General features: G+C 37.4%; 1 protein-coding gene across 2 annotated transcripts in view; it reads right to left on the minus strand.

The window, feature by feature from the left end:
- Window positions 1-9,674: 9,674 nt before the first annotated feature.
- Window positions 9,675-22,582, minus strand: part of LOC115213126 (cell cycle checkpoint protein RAD1) — a 22,445-nt gene continuing 9,537 nt past the window's right edge. The window contains exons 5-9 of one of the 2 annotated variants that reach the window (XM_029782056.2): window positions 20,922-21,044; window positions 18,743-18,807; window positions 15,591-15,735; window positions 13,132-13,197; window positions 9,675-10,095 (exon numbers count right to left, since the gene is read on the minus strand). In XM_029782056.2, the coding sequence (XP_029637916.1) occupies window positions 13,162-13,197; window positions 15,591-15,735; window positions 18,743-18,807; window positions 20,922-21,044 (369 nt within the window). In that variant the 3' untranslated portion in view covers window positions 9,675-10,095; window positions 13,132-13,161. Of the gene's footprint in view, window positions 10,096-13,131; window positions 13,198-15,590; window positions 15,736-18,730; window positions 18,808-20,921; window positions 21,045-22,582 lie in introns of those variants that run through there. The other variant, XM_029782057.2, reaches the window with a different exon arrangement.

Here is a 22,582-nt window from a genome sequence, read left to right on the forward strand (position 1 = left end):
AGTATTACAATTTGTAACAGTAATCTTTAAGTACGATTCTTTATTTATTTATCTAGTAAAGGAAGTCAGTGATTGACTAACTTGGAAGACGTTAAGTAGTAGCCATTAAGGCGGGAGACTTCATTGTTATCACATGAGCTAATTATGGAGGGAAGGAGGACACGGCTTAAAGAAAGAGGGAGAGAGAGAAAAGTAGAGAACAAACAGTTCAGGGCAACAAAAAAAAAACGAAAAAAAAACCGTAGGCAAAGGAGAAGGAGAGATAAGAAGTAAAGACAGGAAATGGTGAAAAAAGAGGGACAGGGCAAGATGGTTTCTGAAAAATATAAAGTTGACGAGAAGAGGGGAGAACAAGTAAAAGTTGTATAGTAGGAAATAAGTTAAGGAGGTGAGGAGGGTATGCTTAAACGAAAAGACGAGGTGGAGAAAAATATCTACTCGATCACGTGTATATATATATATATATATACACACACTAACAATACTTTATTGGAGAATTCATTAATCAAAGGTCAAGGAGACCAGAAATCCAAAGAGTACTATGTAGTAGCTAAAAAATAATTGTAGAGCTAATGTTCTTTTTATTTCATTTTATAAATTGTTTTGGGAGTCTCGGTTTTCGCTAATTCATGCTTTGTGTGTGAGTATATATATAATATAATATATATATACGCATAAATATACATACATACACATATATAAAATTTCGTTTTGGTGTTAACTAGAGTTTATCCCATTAAGCTCACTCAATTCCCCTTGGTGTGTGTGTGTATATATTATATATATGTGTGTGTGTATATTATATATGTGTGTGTATGTATATGCATACACATACATTTTTGTATGTATATCCAAGAGGAAAAGATAGACAAACAATTGTTATATTTAGATGTAAATACTTTTATAGCGGTTTCAAATATTTCAGCCATTCATTGAATATTTGGAACAGTTTATAAAAAGTATATTTACGGGATATAGATATATTTAACATGTTATAAATCTAGTCCTAACACCTATAAGTGTTTGTCAGTATTTCTTCTTGGATATTCTGTTTCTGGAATACCTAAAAGTCTGATTAAGAAGTTACGAAATCGATCGGTGGGAGCCCTAAATTAGTGCCTATTATTCTATGCTTTCAAGAGCATCTTCTTTATTTCATTAAATTTGCCATAAGGGCAGTACACAGAGAAGCTTGCGGGCTCAGGAACATCTTCTTACCCACTATACACATTATATATATAGAGAGATATAAAATACAAAATGGGACAAGAACGCAAAACATCTGGACAACTAGATGATACAAAAAGGAAACAACAAAACATCCAGATAGACGGATGTTTTGCGTTCTTGTCCCATTTTGTATCTTTTATATATAGCGGCGTACGTACACACACACACATATATATTATAGGTACTTGTATCGCAGAGTACCTATATTATATATATATATATTAGTAGTTGAGGCACGTGGCTTTTAGTTTAGGGTGTTGCACTCATAATCATAAAATCGTGGTTTCGATTTCTGGGCCTGGCAATGCGTTATGTTCTTGAGCAAATCATTTTATTTCACGTTGCTTTAAGTTTACTCAGTTTGTAAAAATGAGTAATTGTACGACGGATCGGTGTCCTGTCCAGCGGGGAGCATATATGCTACAGAATCCGGAGAGCTGGCTTTATAAGCCAATAGCTCAGGATGGACTTTTGATGTTTTATACATAAATGCACACACACACACACACATAGATATGGTTAGAGAAATTGCATAAAAAAAGGCAGGGAGAAGCGGCGGCGGCAATAAATAACTAGAAGGGAGGAAATACTAAGGTGGGAGAAGACAACCAAAAGTGGCTTAAGAGGAAGAAAATAAACCTAAAGAGAAGGGAAAGGAAATATAGTGGAAGACGGGTTATGGGAAAAGTATTGTGATGGCAGGAGAGACATGAGTGTTAGAAAGAGAAGACGACAGAAACGAGAGCAGAGCTGAAGTTGTAAGAGAGTGTGATGGAAGAAGTGGAATGAGGAAGGGGAGGCGATAGCGAGTGTAACGTCCTCCATTGTGTGTGTTTGATACACGTGAGTCGTGTGTGTAAAGCCATGAGTAGGCGCGTGTTAATTCTTGAGTTGTGTGTGTAAATTTTAAGGCTGTATGTGTTCAACTTTCGTATATAGGATTTCGTTTACGATTCGAAGGAGTGGAAGCGAGAATATTAAGTAGTATCAAGTCTATGTAGACAAAGAACAACGGGTAGTGGAGTAGTTTAGTTAGTTTTTGTATTGCCAGATTTTCTTGTTTGGGATGAGTCATATTTAACAAAGCCAATAAACACTCAACGGTTGTGGCTTGTCTGTATTTCACTTCTCTTTCCAAAAATGCGAAATGAAATAGAATGACTTCCCAACTAAAGCAATGTTGGTTTCAATACACGATTAAAGATGAAAATTCTTTCGAAACAAATTCAAAACTTTTGAACGATTCTTCTTGTGAAATCTTGTGGGTTATTTTATTCCCCAGTAAGAAACACAGCGGTTCTATTTCACTTATTACTTAGTCAACCAATTAACTCGTCGATGACCTAATTAATAGATATGTTAATTGGCCAACTAGTTAGCTAATAGTCGTAAAAAGAAATGGAATACAACCACTCCATGCGTTTCATATTGAGAAAATGATCCCAAATTTAGGTAATAGTGGCGATGTAGTGGTAGGGAAGTCAGTGATTGCGACGGCAAAAAGTAACAGAATTTAGTGGTTCGAACAGTGAAATATGCTAGGAAGTAGACAGGGCCAACGTTTCGGATGCTTATCCGTTTTCGTTACCATCATCATCGTTGAAGAGAGAGGGGGAAGAGAGCAGTCTTTAATATTAGGATACAAAAATGCGGACAATAGTGGTGTATCGGTTTAACCCCAGGTCATCATTGATTCGACAGACCAATGATCAAATGCATTCCAGTCATAACCGTCCCATCTTTTAGGGTTAATTTCTTTAAGCAACAGCAACGTAGAGTTATGTAGGACTTACATTATTTGAAAGGTTGGATTACTAATATTATAGATTACAGAACTAAAGATGCAACAATTAATAAGAAAAAAACTCAAGTTAAAGATAAATGGAGGATTATCGAGCGGACTATCCCTTACTATAAGAGTTGGTGGATACAGATACTATCTAATGCGCCCTTCCTCTTGAGTAGGAAGGGTGGGATTTAAGATACATTTCTCAACTACGTAGAGCCATGCCCACTCATCTGCCCTCATTGACTCGTAGTAGTGGGCACTTATTTGCTTTTTTCCGCCACTCGGCTGCCTCCATGTGCATTGTCCTAAATTCACACGATTACAACGAATGCGTTTACACATCAAGCTATGACAATGTCAAGCAGGCAACTGCTCTAGTCCTAGCGTCCCCCAAATCCCACTCTCATCGGTATTTGTCTTATTTTTCAAACGCCATTGTCACGAACGGGTGTTTGCCTCACTTCTTAAACACCATTGACTAAAATAATTGCCAAGCTCCCTAAACACCAATATCTCGAAAATGGTCTTTGCGTAAGCTGTCTTAGTACCATTGTTTAAATAAACTGACTGATTGCCTAGCGCCCTAAATATCTGTCTAAAAAAAACTCTAATCCTAAATTAGGATGTTCATCTACAAGATCGAACACCCAACCCTAAATTGGAGAAAGGATGGGAAGACGACTAAGAGCGGTAAAAATATTGACGGTGGTAGTAGTAGTAAGTGGTGGTGGGAGAAGGAGTATTCAGAGTGGTGGTAGTGGGGTGGTGCTATTTCTGTATTCATTGATTGTAGTTGAAGCAACGCATGTTTTGGGAGAAGTTATAGTAAAAAACAGAAGCAAAAGATGGATGGTGAGAACAAAAAATGGGAGAGAGAGAGGAAATGGTAGCGGGAAGAGGAAGAGGAGGAGAGGCTGGTTAACAAGGACAACAGATGACGTCATGCCTATCTTAGTTCCTTTTATTAAATTCCAATTTAGAAATTCATTTAAATTTTTCAAGCACAAAATCACAATAAATTTAAGTATCTAAACAAAGCTGAGAATAATATATTTATGGCTGTAACAAAAGTTACGAATTGCTACAGGACTTCAAGTACCCTTGTGGTGCTTATAACTGAAAAAAAAAAAAAAAAATAAATGAAACCCCCAGAAAATTGCTTTATAAAAAGAAATGATAATTACTCTAATTATAATAGCCGTATATCTGTTTATAAATGCCGTACAAATTATTAACTCACACAGATAATTATTTATTACATGGTTCCATAGATGACTGGGAATTAATAGCTTCTGGTTTGAAGTGAAACGAGTCTATTGTGCTGTAATTCATGGTTTTCATTATTTATAAATTGAAAACTTCAGTGATGGCTTTTTCAAAGGTGCTTATTTTATACAGCATAATTTTTGAATGGGATTGCAAATGTGCATGAAGTGTTGCGAACGTTTGCATACATGGATATTTATTTCGATCAGAGTAGTAGTTTTATACCCAATAAAAAAATCCTTTTAGAATTCTCATTGATAAAAATAATATAGGTTATGTTTCAATTTGTCTACTATCTTTGTAAGTTTAGCTTCCATGTCCAAAGCTCCTAATTTTATCTCTATATACTAGTCATTTTTTAAAATAATCGTTTACATGCCTTTTTCACTTCATATATACATTTACCCTATCATTCTATCACTCTTTAGTCGTCACCTCTTTCTTTCTCGCTATATATGTCGCTCTATCATCAGCACCATGAAATGTCCCCCCACCACTCTCTCAATTTATACATACTGTAATACTTCGGTTCTTGATTTTATGCGATTGGTAGTTAGACATTAAAATTCGAATACTGCGTATAAGAATTCGATTTACTGCAGTATAACGGTATGTATAAGAAATGAAAAATAATGTAGTATAATTTCTCCTTCAGTTTCTTTTCTTTCTTTCAACTGCTGCCGAATGTATTTTAATGATTTGTTATTATACATAGCTACATCTGCATATCATATATATATGTATTTTGTTTTTCGGAAGCTGGTGTCGAATTATAAACCATGTTATTCGGAGTTACATTAATCGGGAGTTTTTCCCTAACCCTCAAGTTATTATCATGAGTACTAAAGAAGAGAGTACCGAGAGTACCACCGGTACAAGTGGTGGAAGTGTTGAGAAGAAGAAAAGAAAAGTTGTAGGACTGGAAGAAAAATTAGCAATAATTGATAAATATGAAAGCGGTTTTACTAAAGCAAAGATTAGCCGAGAACACGCAATCGGCGAATCAACAGTGCGCAATATTATTCAGAACTCGAAGATTTATAAAGAAAAGGGACAAAGTGCTGCTTCGTCGTCGAATTTCCAAACAACAAGAAACCGCAGCTCTACAATGATTGAAATGGAACGGCTATTGTCAATTTGGATCGTAGACTGCAATCAAAAGAACATTCCTTTAAATACAACGGCCATTAAAAAGAAAGCTGTCAGTTTGTTTGGAGCGGTCCAAAGAAAACGGAAAGAAGAAAAGAAAACCGAAGCGGAAACTAACGAAACATTTTTTGGAAGTTCTGGATGGCTCGTCAGGTTTAGAAAACGATCTAAAATGTATAACCTTGGAATTGTAGGGAAAAGTGCGTGTTCGGACGATAGTGCAGCAACTAGACATCCCGCCGAATTTAAACAAATTACTGAAGATGCTAGTTGTATTGATCAAGACGAAGCTATGTCACAAATGAAAGAATTCTCAATTAATGAAATCGACGCGATTTTAAAATTTTTTGAAGATGGAAAGCAGATGATAATGGGCTCAGATCCAAATGTAGAAAGAGCGATGCTAGTCAGTAAACAAATTGAAAAAGCACTCAGTTGCTATAGGGCTTTGCGTAAAGAGAAAAGATTAAAACAAACATCCCTTTTACAATATTTAAAAAAACAATAAACACATTTATTTATTTGCTTTTGCTAATGTAAGTCAATAAAACTAATTAAAACATCGGCATGATTTTTACACCTTATATATATTCAAATACTGCCGTGTCCTTCGCAACATGCCTTACTCGCGTGACTGAATGTACTCGTGTATGTCTAACATTTTTTACACATGAACACTATCTCTGGTACATATATATTCTAGCACATATATCCCTTACGATGTTTTCCTCTTATGTCTTTAAATTAAACTTTACTGATGCTCCACCGTCTCCTCTCTCCATACGCATCTATACAGATATTTCTCCCGCGCTTTGTCTACGCTTACTATGACTACTACTACTACACTACATTACATTGGTCATCTTTGTCTTTAGTGGACAGAAGCCAAAATATCTGTCAGTAGTCACTCTCCGGTTAACAAGAATAGTAACAGGTATAACAAGCAACATAATCCAAGATGAGATTTTACAAATTTGCTTGGTCTTTTGATATGTATATATGAGTATGCGTGTGTCCATTAACTCAATAGTCTTTGTAAAAGGAAGGAATCGTTTAAAGTTATAAAACATCTATCATAAATTCTATTCCCGTCTAGGACGCAGTAGCTTAACATCAAACAAACTTAGTACTTGACTGGCATTTTATTTTATCGACCCCACCACCCAGAACTTTGAAAGCTGACATAGGCAGAGTATGAAATCAGATGGGCAGTGACCCCGTTTTAGCCCACTTGGTTATCTAAGTAGCATTCCTTGATTGTACTTTTCTAAAATTGGTCCTTTGTGCCCAAAATATTTAAAGATTTTCAAATAAACTATAACGCCAATTCCTACAAATTCCACAGGCCAATTTTGTCTTTCATCCTTTCAGGATTAATGAAATAAAGTACCAAGCAAGTACTGGAGTCGATGCAATCAGCATACACTGTCCTCTAAAATTACTGCACTTGTTGAAAATTTGAAATCGATATTATAAATATTTTTAATTAGTTGATTGCTAGAAACATTTATGTAAAAATATTAAAAGCAATTATTTAGTTGGTCAAGGACTCTGAGTCATCTGACAGGAGAATTTGTCACCTTCTTACATTCTAAGTTCAAATCTCACCGAGGTAATACATGGGTGTATTGTATTTTCTTTTCTTAATACTACATGGTAGTTGTAAATGAGCATCACTGTCACACAAGCAGGGTCATTCATTTCCAATATTCTGCAAAAACAAGGCAGCAAGCTGGTAGGAACGTTAGCACGCTGGGCAAAATGCTTAGTGGTATTTCGTCTTTATGTTCTGAGTTCAAATTCTGCTGAGGTCGACTTTGCTTTTCATCCTTTCAGAGTTGATAATTAAGTACCAGTTGTGTACTGGAGTCGATCTAATCAACTGGCCCCCTCCTCCAAAATTTCGGGCCTTATGCCTAGAGTAGAGAAGAATATTCTGTAAAAACCGTCTGGCTATGGGAAAATTCGATCTTGCTTGGAAACAGGTGAGGGTTGGAGTCAGAGAGGGTAGCCAGCCAAAGAAAATTTGCTTCAATAAACTACATCCACTCAATGCATGCATAGAATAACAGACATTAATGATAATATGTACTGAATATATATTTTGTAAAATTACACAATGATAACAGAATAGGTATGCATACTCGTAATTGAGCAAGGAAAGGAGGGGTCAATTAACCAACTATAGTTACTCAAAGACTCAGCAAATTTAAAAACTGAGAAGGGGAGTGATATCTAGATGAGAATGACTCTTATTGAGTAAAAGAGTATTGTCATAGGCACAGATGTGGCTGGGTAGTAAGAAGTTTGGTTCCCAACCACATAGTTCTGGGTCCAGCTCAACTGTCTGGCACCTTGGGCAAGTGCCTTCTACTATAACTTCAGACTGACCAATTCTTGTGAGTGGATTTGGTAGGAGGAAACTGAAAAAAGCCTGTTGCCATATGTATGTGTGTGAGTCTTTGTCCTCACCCACTGCTTAACTGATGTTGGAAGTTTATGTCCCACAACTTAGCAGTTCAGCAAAAGAAACTGACAGAATAAGTATGAGACTTAAGAAAATAAGTTACTGGGGTCAATTTGTTTGATTCAAATTTTTTTAAGGCAGTACCCCAGCATGGCTGCAGTCTAATGACTGAAATAATAAAAGATAAATATCTTTATTATATTTTGGGAAGATGAAATAAAAGGGGCAGTTGGTGTATTGGTTGGATCTGTTGGAGAAGGTAAAGATAGTTTTAATACTCCAAACATAAGACTTTTGTCAGAAGCAACATATTCTAATCAAGTTAACACAAGCCAAAAGATAACCTCTACAATGTCATTCAATCTACTAGAAATTTCCCTCCTTCAAATCACCAAAAAAAAAAAAAAGGAAGGACATATTAGATAATGAAATGCTATATATATACTATATCTAAAAATAAATAAGATGGAACTGTTGTCAATGGAACCATTCTTTAGTTAGTCTGTTCAATCATGGCTAAGTCAAGACTGAATAACAATATCAATCATCATGAACTTGTTAGAAACAACACCAAAATCTTCAAATCACACTTTACTGTCTTAAAAACGGAATTAGAAAAACAGAGTTGTCACGGCTTGGCAAGCCTTTTGAGCTTAGGTCTCTTCAATTAGATCCGAACTTAGGAATATACATGAGAAATCGAGACTTAATTTAGTTCACATACACAAGGGAGAAAACTCTGTTATAACTTCATTGCTATGTTTTACTGAAGTATCTTTTCACAAACATTCATAGAAAACCTGTCGTGCAGAAAGGAGCTGATCAAATATTTAGGAGGAATAACATGTGCTTCCATTTCCCTTCAAATTCTTCATGCTACAATCCAGGATCATAGTAATTTAAAAAGACAGAGCTTAGCTTTGCCCTGTACAGTTTTAAGCAGATGATATTTATGCCTCAGCTCCACTGTAGATAGTACTAAATAGCTTTGAATAGTGATGCAGCTACCAGCATCCCTTGACACACTGAAATATATATATTGAAACTTCTCTAGTCTATTTTGTATACACACAGAACCATGTGCAGTCCTCAGCAATATCCACGCTGACATGGGTTGTATATACTTGCAATACAGAATGACTGCGTATGTTTAAACCCTGTATTATTTCAATGATGAAACCTCACTCCTAGTTGCTTTTACCACAATTACTTTCACTATTAATTCTCAAAATATTTTCATGTAGCATTCACTTACATAACATGTCTAACCTTCAGGGTAGTTTCCACTGACTTGCATCAGCCGAGAATTTTGATATCACTTGTTAAGGTAAATGTTATGAGCCTCCTCCAAAAGAGCTCATACACGGTTGCTTCATCTACTAGAAATAGCAACCAAATCTTCCTTAAATCAAATACTGGTAAAATCTTTAAAAAAAGGAAGTTATTCATAATAATGTAGCTCTGTTTACATTGTATTTTAAACAGAAACAGGATGATCACATTTGGAACACCTATGGTGTTAGGTTGGTTCAATGAGAACTGACTTGAGGATAAAGCCATCATTGTCATCATTATCATCATCATTGTTTTCCATGTTGGCATTGGTTGAACGGTTTGACCAGAGCTGGTAAGGCTGGGAGGTGCACCAGGCTCCATTGTCTATTCTGACATGGTGTCTATGGCTGGATGCGCTTCCAAATGCCAACCACTCAGTGTACTGGGTGCTTTTAACATGGCACCAGCATGATTTAAATTGAATTAAATTTAAAAAAGTGAAAACAATTTCCAGTTTATTTTAATTAAATATTCCATATAAAACAAACAAATAATATATACAACTTTATAGCTGCCACTTTGCTTTCCCTCAGAGAGAAAAGTATTTTGAAATCCACCCCTTGTTTCATGTAATGAAATTTGTTCATGAGTGGGTGAGTGATGATGAGGACAGTTGTTAACTGCAATTATGAGAAAAACAGAAAAAGTTGGTAGATGGCTAACATCATCTTCCATTAATGTCTGTTTTCCATGCTGGTATGAGTTGGACTGACATAATTATGGTTTTGTTTCTGTTCAAATCCTTCACCAAAGACAGTGGGTAGGAATAATCAGATGAAGCTTGTATTTTCTGTTCTGTGAAAATCCAGTTCCATCTTCATGGTTTGAAGTTCTTATTACCTTTCAAAAATTGAGATTTCTACAATGAGAAAATAAATACATGAAAGTAATATGAAATAAAATGTACAACACATCAACAACTATAAAAACAAAAAGTAATATAAAAATAGTATAATTTGTGCCCGATTGTCTCCAGTCGTGTACAACACAACACCCTCACCTCCCCAAAGTTACTACCAATACTAGATAATCTCTGATGATCTCTCATTTATAACATTGTAAAAACTATATCATTATCGTTAGAAATTGGACTTAAAAGCAATTAATGGGTTACTGAAGTCAGAGTTGATAAAAATGTACTGACTCCAAGTTCAGCTAAATATAAATAATATAATGCATTAAAATTTCCAATTTATACCGATATAGGCACAAATGTGGCTGTGTGGTTAAGAAGCTTGCTTTGCAGTCGCATGGTTTTGGGTTCAGTTCCACTGTGTGGCATCTTGGGCAAGTATCTTTTACTATAGCTCCAAGTTGACTAATGAGTGAGTGAATTTGGCAGACAGGAACTATGTGGAAGCCTGCCATACATATGTATGTGATTTGTGTGTGTGAGTGCACATGTGTATCTTTGTGTTCATCTTCCTACCATCGACTGGCAATTGGTGTTGGTTTATGTCCCCATAACTTAGAAGATGTTAGTCAATTTTGGACTTCTTTCATTTAACCTTTATTCAATAGACATAATACTTCTTCAATAAATTCTAGAGGAATAAACTGTTCAATATTTTACAATTTTTATTTCATTTAATGTACAATTTCATGCTAGCAGTTACTCAAATTTTATGTTCAAACTATGCATTAACCTTGAAATCAAAGACTTGTATATCTAATTGACTTCATTTTTTTAAAAATGGTAATTTGTTAAGTTGCTTTAAGTGTTGAGTCTTTTAGTTTTAACTTGGACTTCCTTTTATAGTATTCTTACATCTTATTTCTTTTATATCCTCTTACCTTTTGATAAACATGGCCACTTCTTTTAATTTCTAAGTTTTATTTAAAGCGTAATTGCTTGCAATTTTTTTTTATAAATACAATAAAAAATAGCCAAAGTGGCATAACTATGGCCTTTAAACCCAAACTTAAATAAGTTACAATAATAAATCTCTGAGCGAGATATAAACAGTAACTGCTCTATAACATAAGGGGGATCAGCCATCTGAATGTGGCTAGGGTCAGGGCGGGGTGGTGGGGGTGTTACTGATGCATTTAGCCCCAGGCGAACATCAACGTCACCAGAAGAGCTGACACCATCTCGGTGTCCTTGCCAGCCTGCAAAGGGAGATCAGCCTCCCCGAAGATACGGATACTACACACGGACCGGTTTCGAGGTTATTGCCTCTTGTCAACGTATGGTAAGCACCGCTCTTCGTTGAGGGACTTCCTCTACAGGCTGGATATATAGATTTTCACAGTAACCACAGTCACTGGCGTAGAAAATCTGTTCGAAAACAATAATAAATCTCTGAGCGAGATATAAACAGTAACTGCTCTATAACATATGTTAAATAAGTTAGGATTCCAAAAAGTGCCCTGATGATTCATGTTGACTTTGTATATCATAGGCGCAGGAGTGGCTGTGTGGTAAGTGGCTTGCTAACCAACCACATGGTTCCGGGTTCAGTCCCACCGCGTGGCATCTTGGGCAAGTGTCTTCTGCTATAGCCCCGGGCTGACCAATGCCTTGTGAGTGGATTTGGTAGACGGAAACTGAAAGATGCCCGTCGTATATATGTATATATATATATATGTGTATGTGTGTTTGTCTCCCTAGCATCGCTTGACAACCGATGCTGGTGTGTTTACGTCCCCGTTACTTAGCGGTTCGGCAAAAGAGACCGATAGAATAAGTACTGGGCTTACAAGTAGGGAAGTTGAATTCATTGGCATCATAATTTGATGAGTCTTGACTCCATAACCCTGCTGAGAAAATACTTCAGTTGCTGATCTAGATTTATGACAAACACAGGTAAATGCTTTGTTGATATCAAATGCAACATCACTGTAACTAATATGAGAATATCCCTGACATGTACCTGAAGAAGTGTCCTCATTCCTTGGTTGTCCAATTACTTCAATCTGTTTAGTCCCATTCAAAAGATGTTCCAACTACAATATCATTCCATTTTATTTTCAGACACACTGTATCTAAGACTATTCTCCAATATAATAATAATAATAACACAGCTCTTCAGCAGCCCGTGTGCAATAGCAGTTTTTGTGGCTTGCAAAGCCTTAAACATAGTAACAATAAAGTTTGAACTACAAATATGTGATCAGTAGTAAAAGCACTTTGATGCCCCCTCTTTAACGTTCATGTTAATCCTAACCGTTAACCTTAATCTTCAACATTCATTATACTCTCACTTATACAAGCAAACAAAGGAATTTCCTTGGGATTGCTTGATTTCTTTGTAGTTTGTAACGAGTGAGAAGGAATGGCAGCACTCAATGAACTTTACAGGGTTTCAGAGACCAATAAGGACCAGGGAAAGGAAAAACAACTCACACAACTTGAAGGCTACTGAAGTAGGAAGCTGCATTTCAATATTAGGTACAAAGATCTGTTTCCAATTCTGTGAACCTAAGGGCCAGATGACGAGGCTGATATTAAATCAGGTGATATTAAATTTATCATCCAAGAAATATGTACAGACCATAAAAGAAGATTCCGTTTATAAACTGTGTCATCTTGGGACTATAGTGGAAGACACTTGTCCAAGTTGTTGCAGAGTGGCATCAAACCTAGAACCAAGTGATTGCAAAGTGAATTCTTAACCACATAGCCATATTTGTGCTAGAAATAGCAGCTACAATTCTTTCAATCCATACCCTCCCTTCTTAAATAAAGTGGGAGACATCAAGCAATGTGGTCCTTTGTATAAAAAAAGAGAAGACAGTCACATCTAGAACACCTCTGATCATATATATGCTTGATCAGAGAATTTATCTGAGACCAAGCAAAAACAACAAAAACTCAGACAGACATTGTTGTAAATTCTAAAAGAAGCCATAAAAAATATAGTGAAAAATAAATAAATAATTGTAAATTTACCAATTTAAGAACTGGTTTCTCTACCAAAATTCATTCTTCTGGTTCTTCATCTTCATCTGGAACACACTGCATTCCATAATGAGACAAAAAAAATATCAAGTATATAAATAAAAATTGTCAGATTAACAATTAGCATTGGTAATGCTTCCATTTTAACATCCACCACTTTAAATTTTAGCCTCTCCCCTACTATTCTTTCTCAATAACAAACATAACTCAAATAAGAACTGTCCAACTCAACCCAACCCAAGCTGGCATGGCAGATGGCCATCCAAGGGGCACCTGAGGAAACCCCACAAAACCAGTCTACCTGATCACTAAGGCAAGTACCTGCTTCTTGTTATCGTCTTCTACAGGTGTATGTTCAGAGTAGGCCTATTCATTCAGACCATACTTGCCACTCATCCACCTTTCAACAAATTTGCTAGGAGACAACGCTTCCTTCTCCATCCTCATTTTCCTTTTCAAGTAAAACTCGAAAAGGGTTATGAAGGTTTGGTCAAAGAGAAATGTGACTGTCTTCAGCCCTTTCAATCTTGTCCATCACACAACCTGTTTCACCAAAGCCACCAAAGAGATAAAGGCTACAGTCTCTTCCTAGCTGTAGGAAGGTGGTTGGACAATCTTTATGATGTACTCTCTTTCCTTTCTTCAAGAGGAGAGAGAGAAAATACAAAATTGACACTATTGTTATCACTAAGGATACTAATAAGAGGTTTAATCAAAATGAATTGACAAAACATACAGAAATCCAGTTAGCATTTATTATACATTACATCCGCTTCTTCATGTAACTTATTATGACACCATCATTGTCTTTTACTGTGGATTATTTTGTTTTGTTTTACTCAAGAAACAGTATGCACTCATAGCTTTCTTCAATTAGTTGTCACCACATCCACTGATGAACCATTTGTGTGTACATAAAATAAACTGAAAATGTGAAAGCTGTTTAAATGACTAAGAACAAAATCATCGATCTTTGCGTTATTTAAAACTATTCTGTATGGATTTCCAGTGGCTGGAGAGAAGCATGTTAGGCGTGGTTTGTTTGATGTGCCATGTTAACTTAAAAGATGTCGTTGAGGACAAGAGAGATGTGACAGTGGCTAAGTATTAAAGATATGTCTAAAAGCAACATCTAAAACACTTGAAAGATACAATTATGTGGTATGGACATGAAAACATGAGGTTGTAATGAGTTAATGCTGGAAGGTAACTGTGACAGAGGTAGATCAGGAAAGACATGATGGCATTACACCAGAGAGCATTGGGCCTCAAAGATGAGATGATGCAGAATTATAAACCCATTTAACATATGGTAACATGAAAAATGTAGATGTCAACAATGGTAACATTGATGAATATGCTGCCATTCTTTAATCCCAAGTTAGCTGTGATTGGGGAGAATTATGACTAAGGACATTACAGCCATCATCATCCTACTTCTTTTTCAGATATAGCATATCTAGGGCTACATTATCCAATGTGTACACTTTTTTCAGGATAATATAATGCAATTTGAAAGAGATTTGATTGCTTTGTCAAACAAGTCAAGTGCTCACATAGGAGCTCCTCATATGTGCATGATTGTACATATACAAGATTAATATACATTTGAACATCATCATCATCATCATCGTTCAACGTCCACTTTCCATGCTAGTATGGGTTGGACTATTTGACTGAGGACTGGCGAACCAGATGGCTGCACCAGGCACCAATCTGATCTGGCAGAGTTTCTACAGCTGGATGCCCTTCCTAATGCCAACCACTCCCTGAGTGTAGTGGGTGATTTTACGTGCCACCGGCACGAGGGCCAGTCAGGCAGTACTGGCAATGGCCATGCTCAAATGGTGTTTTTTACGTACCACATGCACAGGAACCAATCCAGTGGCACTGGCAATGACCTCGTTCAAATGTTTTTTCACATGCCAGTAAGGTGACGCTGGTAACAATCATGCTCGAATGGTACTTTTTAGCTGCTCTGGCAATGATCACGCTCGAATGGTGCTCTTAGCACTACACTAGCACGGATGCCAGTCATCGAATTTGATTGATTTCACTTGCCTCAACAGGTCTTCACAAGCAGAGTTTAATGTCCAATGAAGGAAACAGGTAAAAATATCAGATGAGTGTTGAACTTGTGATCTGGAGCCATAACAGTCTTTTTCTTCTCAACAACAGCAATGATAACCCTTTCTACTTTCTACTATAGGCACAAAGTGTAAAATTTTGGGAGAGTCGGGTAGTTGTTTACATTGATCCCAGTGCCCAACTGATACTTATTTTACCAAGCTCAAAAGAATGAAAGGTAAAGTCGGCCTTGGCAGAATTTGAACTGAGTATAAAACCAGGATACATTCCATGAAGAATTTTGTCTGGTATGCTAACAATTTTGCCAGCTTGCAGCCTTAACAACAGCAACATTAAAAAAAATCAACGAACGGAAAACTTACATAAAACTCCACAAAACAGACTTGTCCATCTTCATTTTTTATCATAAACTGGAGAGAAAGGAAGCCACGTTTGTCAACCCTGATGGAAACACGTGAAGAGATGGCCAGTGCTTTCACTGATGGCTTTAAAAGCGAGATTTTATACCTGAAAAAGAAAATTTGAAAAATCAGAATTTACAATTCTGGAACATTCTTTAACTAGTTTCAGACTTGGCAAACATACTGGGGCAGCAACTTTAAATGGTTTTAGAGGCAATTATATCCCTATCTCCTGCCACGGTATTTTCTCTGGTACTTATTTTATCAATTTCTCTTTATTAAATGGCAAAGCTTTCCTTGGCATAAAGAGAGATAACTTTATACCTAAACATCATAAGGCACATTTCTTAAAAATCAAGGTAGAGGCCTTGGTCTCAAAACCACTCATGTCTAGAAACTGAGGATTGGGGGTAAGCAAGGGCAAAGAGTCTTTGAGAGGGGAAGGGGCATTGGAGGAGGTGATCTTGTGTCAGATAATGAAAGATTAGAGTGTGACAGAGAGGTAGAAACAGATGTCTTGCTGTAGAGGGAGAATGAGGGTAGAAACAGTTGCCCAGAGAGAGAGAGTGGGAGTTAACAAAAAAAGAGATGAACTGCTGGAAAGGAGATACATGGTTACCCAGCCAGAGGCAAGAGCAAGGGAATGAGGGAAAAAGAGTGATCAAGAATGAGGGTAGAAACAGGTTTGTTGCTGTAGAGGAGATACATTACTCAGCCAGAGGGGAGAGCAATGGAAAGAGAGAGTAGGAGAGGGATGGCGGTAAGTGGCAGGGTATACTTGCAAGGAACGGGGATCAGGGTATGGATGGAATGGTAGAGTAATAAAAAGGGAGATGAATGGTTGTAGGTGCAGTCAGGGTATTGCCAAGGAGTCGTGAGTAGGGGGTGGAGGAACGCAGGGACTAGAGAGAATCTGGATATATATAGAGGGGGAGGGAAAGGAGGTGAGCAGGGCAGTGAGGACTGTATTTGGGAATGGATTGCTGTGACTGGTGAAAATCTGGGTATGTAGAGGGGGAGCAACAATACAGTGAACAGGGTAGCAAGAACTGGATTGGGAAGAGGGAGATAATCATAGTGTATGAAGAGAAACAGTTTGGGAAGGGGGAATGTAGTTTGGTTTGTTGGGGTAGGGTGTGTGAAAGTTTTAGTTACATGTGGGTGGAACACAATGCTTCTAGAACTCAGATTTGCTGACGTGGATGGGCCTTCTCTAGAACCTCATATCACTAGACATAGTCCAATGTCATTTCCTCTGTGAGTCCCAGCATCCTGAAATCAATCCTCACCACTTCATCCCACGTCTTCCTGGGTCTCCCTCTTCCACAGGTGCCAACCACTTTCGGTGACTGGCACTTCTTTATACAGCTGTCTTCATTCATATGCATCACATGTCCAAACCTACATAGTCTCTTCTCTTGCATGCTGCACTTGATTCCTATATATATATATATATATATATATACATACACACACAATGTGTTTATTATGGTAGTTTTTGACTTTAAGAGTCCCTCCTAGCGTGAGGCATTTATGTATAGTAATGCCCTTAATATAAATAAATATATTTAAAGGGAATAATTAAAAAACTTTTCCCTTATGAGGTTTTTCACACTAACTACTTGATAAATTCTTATAAAGATTTTATCCTATTTTTAAATTGTAATATATATACACACACACACACACGCATAATACATGCATGCATATATATCACCATGACATTAATGTCAACTTTGCCATGCTTGCATGGGTCAGATAGAAAAAAAAGTATTGAAGAAGACTTGTTTCCAAGCAAGATATTTCCCTATGGCCAGACATGCTTCCAGAAAAGATGGGAAACATAGGACACTGCATATATGATGGTGATTCTTGTTTACAACTATTGCATGGTGTGAAGATTAAGAGAACTCCCAATACACACCCAGGTTTCTTTCAGTTTCTGCCAATCAAATCCACAACAAAGCTTTGGATGACCCAGGCCTATAGTAGAAGCTATTTATCCAAGATACCAAAACAGTAGAATGGAACCCCAAACCATATGGTTGGAATGTGAACTTCTTAACCACACTGCCATACCTGCACAATAAACACATACATATATATATATATATATATATATATATATATATCCGAGACCTTTGGAAATATTCTGTACGTGAGAAGACCAGGCAGGACAAGTGAGCCCAGCCCACTTATGAATGCCTTTCCTCCCTTGGACACAAAGACCGGTTGAGGCAAGCGAAGTCGATATAGAACCTCATCCGACGACAGACACCCATGCCAACCCCCCATGCTTGCGAAGACATGTTAGGGCAAGCGAAATCGAAATCGAAACCGAATTGAACCAGCCAGGATCCCTGGCCTGGTGGTACGTAAAAAGCACTATCCGACTCGTGGCCGTGGCACGTAAAATACTCCAATGCGACCGTACGACAGGCACCCATGCAACCCCCTTTGCTTGTGAAGACATGTTGGGGCAAGTGAAATCGAAATCGAATTGAACCAGCCAGGATCCCTGGTCTGGTGGTACGTAAAAAGCACTATCCGACCCGTGGCCGTTGCCAGCCCCGCCTGGCACCTGTGCAGGTGGCACGTAAAAAGCACCCACTACACTCACGGAGTGGTTGGCGTTAGGAAGGGCATCCAGCTGTAGAAACATTGCCAGATTAGACTGGAGCCTGGTGCAGCCTTCTGGCTTCCCAGAACCCCGGTCGAACCGTCCAACCCATGCTAGCATGGAGAACGGACGTTAAACGACGACGACGATGATGATGATATGTATATATATATATATATATATATATATACACAATCATATACACACACACACACATAAATACATCTATATCCACCCATGCCAGCACCACGTAAAAAGCATCTGTGCTGGTACCACATAAAAAGTCCCCAGTATACCCTGTACAATAGTTGGTGTTAGGAAGAGCATCCAGCCATAGAAATCATGCCAAAACAGACAATTGGAGCCTGGTGCAGCCCATTCTCTCTAAACAACACCCATATACATACATACATACAGAGAGAGACAGACAGACACACACACACACACATAGTGTCTGCTTTACAGTCAAAGAGTAACTAACCTACATAATTACCTATTAGTCTGGGTAGCCTGGCACTGGAAAGATTCAATCATATCAGAATCTCGCGGAAAATCAGACTGGAAGACAAAGAAAATTTGACATATGCTAGATTGGAAGAATCAGTAGAGGGTGCAACAAAATATCTTGTGATATTAGGTCTGTGTGTGTGTGTGTGCGTGTGTGTGTGTAAGTCAACATCATCATCATTGCTTTAATATCTACTGTTCTATGCTTGCAAAGATCAGATAGTATTCACTGAAGCTGATTAATCTATGGTCTGATACCCTTCCTGTCACCATCACCAATCTCCAAGTAAGGAAACAGTTCCCCATGAACAGACATATTTTAAAGAAAGTCTAGAACCAAGGGACGCACCTGGTATGACATTGATGTCCATAACTATTCTGCAATGTCGTGACAAGAAGACATAAACAAAAACATAAATACAACAGGTCTCTTTCAGTTTTATTTTACCAAAAGGCTTTGTTTGGCCCAGGGCTATACTAAGACACTTGCCCAAGATGCTACGCAGTGAGACTGAACCTGAAACCAAGTAGTTGGCAAGCAAACATCATAACCACACAACACTATATATATACATATGTGGTATTTTTTTGTGTTTTTAAGAAAAAATGCAGATGGTTCAATACACACTGTTTGAATTTGTGTAGAATTTATTATAATTGTACATTGTAAACCAGAATATTTCTTCATACTTTGTCGACTGAATGAAGCCTTTAGATAGGAAATATCTAGTTAACCAACACACAACTAATATATATATATATATATATATATACCGTAAATCCTCAAGTATAGTCCGCCCTTGAGAATAATACGCAGGGGATTTTTAGGGGGCTGTACCTCTGAAAAACCTAAACCTTGTGTATAATACACACCCCTTCTCTAACTTGAGTCAAGGAGGTCATATAATGTCCTTGGTTTGTAAAACTGTATACGGTAACGTCCTCTATTATTATTGTATACATAACATAATGCAAACGTGTAGCTTTTTTGTGCATTTTGTTTGCAGAAAATAAAGAAATAACAGTAATAATGTTTAATAAATGTTGCTTATTGCAAGTTATGGATGATTCTTTAAGACTTCATTGCTTTCAGGTTTAGCTTAAGGTATTTTCGCATCCGATATCACAAAATGCGTCTGAATAAACATTGCTGGACAGCAAATAGAGACTCGGACATTGCTTAGAAAATAATTTTAATTTTTAACCTCGTATATAGTACGCACTAGGGATTTTGACCTTTAAATTTTGGGAAATAAGTGGGGATTATACTCAAGGATTTACAGTATATATATATATATATATATGTACACGCACACACATGAATGTATAGACACATGCATGCATATGCACACGTGTTCCTTTTTTAGATATGCTGCACCTTTTGCATTGTGTCTTACATGCATGTATATATATTTGTGTGTGTGTGTGTACACACACACACACATGTCATCATCATTTAATGTTCATGTTCCATGCTGGCAACAGCAAGTCCCACCCAAATATAAAATATATGAGATGCACAAAACAGTAACTGAGAGTAAACAAACAAAAGACCAGTTCATATATGTTAAAGAGATATTTGAAACTATGAGATTTTTTACTGTAGTTTGTCATGGAGAAAAAATTCTTGCTCAAGAGAAAAATATGTCAAAAAAGTCATAGTCAACTCAAAGTACCCTTCATTTGACCGATGGATGCATACATTTCAAACTCTTAGTTTTCATCAACAATGACATGAGCTTTTCTTAGACTATTCTTTTCCTTATCTCTAAACTTTTTCCTTTCTCAGATGCTGAGCTATGCACAAAATGTCACAACCCCTCTTTTTTATCATCTTAAATTTTCCAATACAATATCAATTTAATACATTCACTGTGTATGTCCTCTTCACTTTTGTTTTCCCTGTTTTTAGTTTTGATTTACAAGAAGAGAGGCAACTCTGACCTGACAAGGAAGTGAAGCTTCCTTTTGCGAAGACAGACAACATTAGTAATTGACAACAGTGCATAATGACTGCAAGACAAATAGATTTGTAAGTGGAAAACTCATAAGTTTTAAGCTAAATACATACACCTATATACAGATGCAAATAAATACTAAGACATGAGCACACAACAAAACATACTTCTGTACAGAACCTCGCTAAACCAAATTCGCAAACTTACATGTGTGCGTCCAGCATTTCCAAACGTAGACATCCTGAAGTATGGTGGATCAGGCGAGAGAAGAAACTCTAAAACACTACTGGTCATATCTAATTCACTGAATGCTTCACGAAGACATTCTGACTGTAATGAGAAAAGGAGACAGTATTTAAATATGATGTGGACTCAAGCATTGAAATATAGTGTGGACCAAAGTCTTCTAACCCCACAAGAGTGGCTGTGTGGTTAGGGGACTTGAGTCAGAAATGCAAAGATTACTTCCACTCTTGCTACAGTTATTGCAGACAAGACACTCTACTTACCACTGCCTACTTAGCTGTAAAGTATGTACTACCATTTCCTGCTAATGCCATTATGCTGTGTCTTCATCATCATCAAAAAACGTCCGTTTTCCATGCTAGCATGGGTTGGATGGTTCGACCAGGGTTTGGGAAGCCATGGAGGCTGCACCAGGCTCTAGTCTGATGTGGCAGTGTTTCTACGGCTGGATGCCCTGCCTAATGCCAACCACTCCATGAGTGTAGTGGTTGTTTTTTACGTGCCACCGGCACAGGGGCCAGAGCAGGCTGGCAAACAGGCATGATTGGTTGGTGCTTTTACGTGTCACCAACACAGACGCCAGTCAGGTGGCGCTGGCTTCTGCCACGTTCAGACGGTGCTTTTTACGTGTCACTGGCACGGGTGTCTTAACTACAATTTCCATTTGAATTTTTATTTTGATGTACTTGACTCAATAGGTCTCCTCAAGAACAGCGGGTCACTCTACGATCCAAGGTTAGCACAGCAGGCCGTCCTGTGAGCCATGAACTCACTTCATTTGTCGGGTCTTCGAAGTCACTGCATATCTCCAGAGGTCTCAGTCTTTCGTCATAGCCTCTGTGATACTCAAAGTATGAAAGTCATACTTGACCACCTCGTCCCATGTCGTCCTGGGTCTACCTCTACCCTGGATTCCTTCAACAGTTTGGGAGTGGCACTTCTTCACACATCTCTCCTCATCCATCCATAGTACATGACCATACCAACACAATCGTCTCAAGAAATTACATAATCAGTCAACCTGGCTGAACAATAAACACTATCACTTCCTGCTACAGATAACAGTGTTTTGTTCAAAGGAAAGATATCGTATTTAACATGTTAACTACCAAGTGTACCACCTGTGGTTCACTGCAAACTTCATACAACTGCCATGTACACCACTGGTGGTACATTTTCATAATTTGAGTAAATATGTTATTCTATATTTTTGACATGGTTTCAAGGATATTTAAATAACATGAGTGCTAAATATTCAAATTTAAAACTGTAATATTGTAAAAATATTAATAAATTACATTTCCTTGTAATTAAACTGTATGCAGTGTGACTATGCAAAGTACATGGTATCATTGGTAAGATTCAATAACAGATTGTGGTGGTGAATGTGTCAAGAGTTTATCTTGCTGTATAATAGGTACCATTACTTCCTGTTACAGCTATTAGGGAGCATTTTCAAATAAGCATAGACACAAACATATATATATATATTCATTTGTTTGTTTTATGTCCATTTTTCCATGCTAGCATGGGTTAGGTGAATACATTACCGAGGCATTGTTTTGTGCCTGGATGCTCTTCCTGTCACTAACCCATACCAACTTTAGTCAAGCACAAATATA

Source organism: Octopus sinensis, linkage group LG6, assembly GCF_006345805.1.
Source record: "Octopus sinensis linkage group LG6, ASM634580v1, whole genome shotgun sequence".
Lineage (NCBI taxonomy): Eukaryota > Metazoa > Mollusca > Cephalopoda > Octopoda > Octopodidae > Octopus > Octopus sinensis.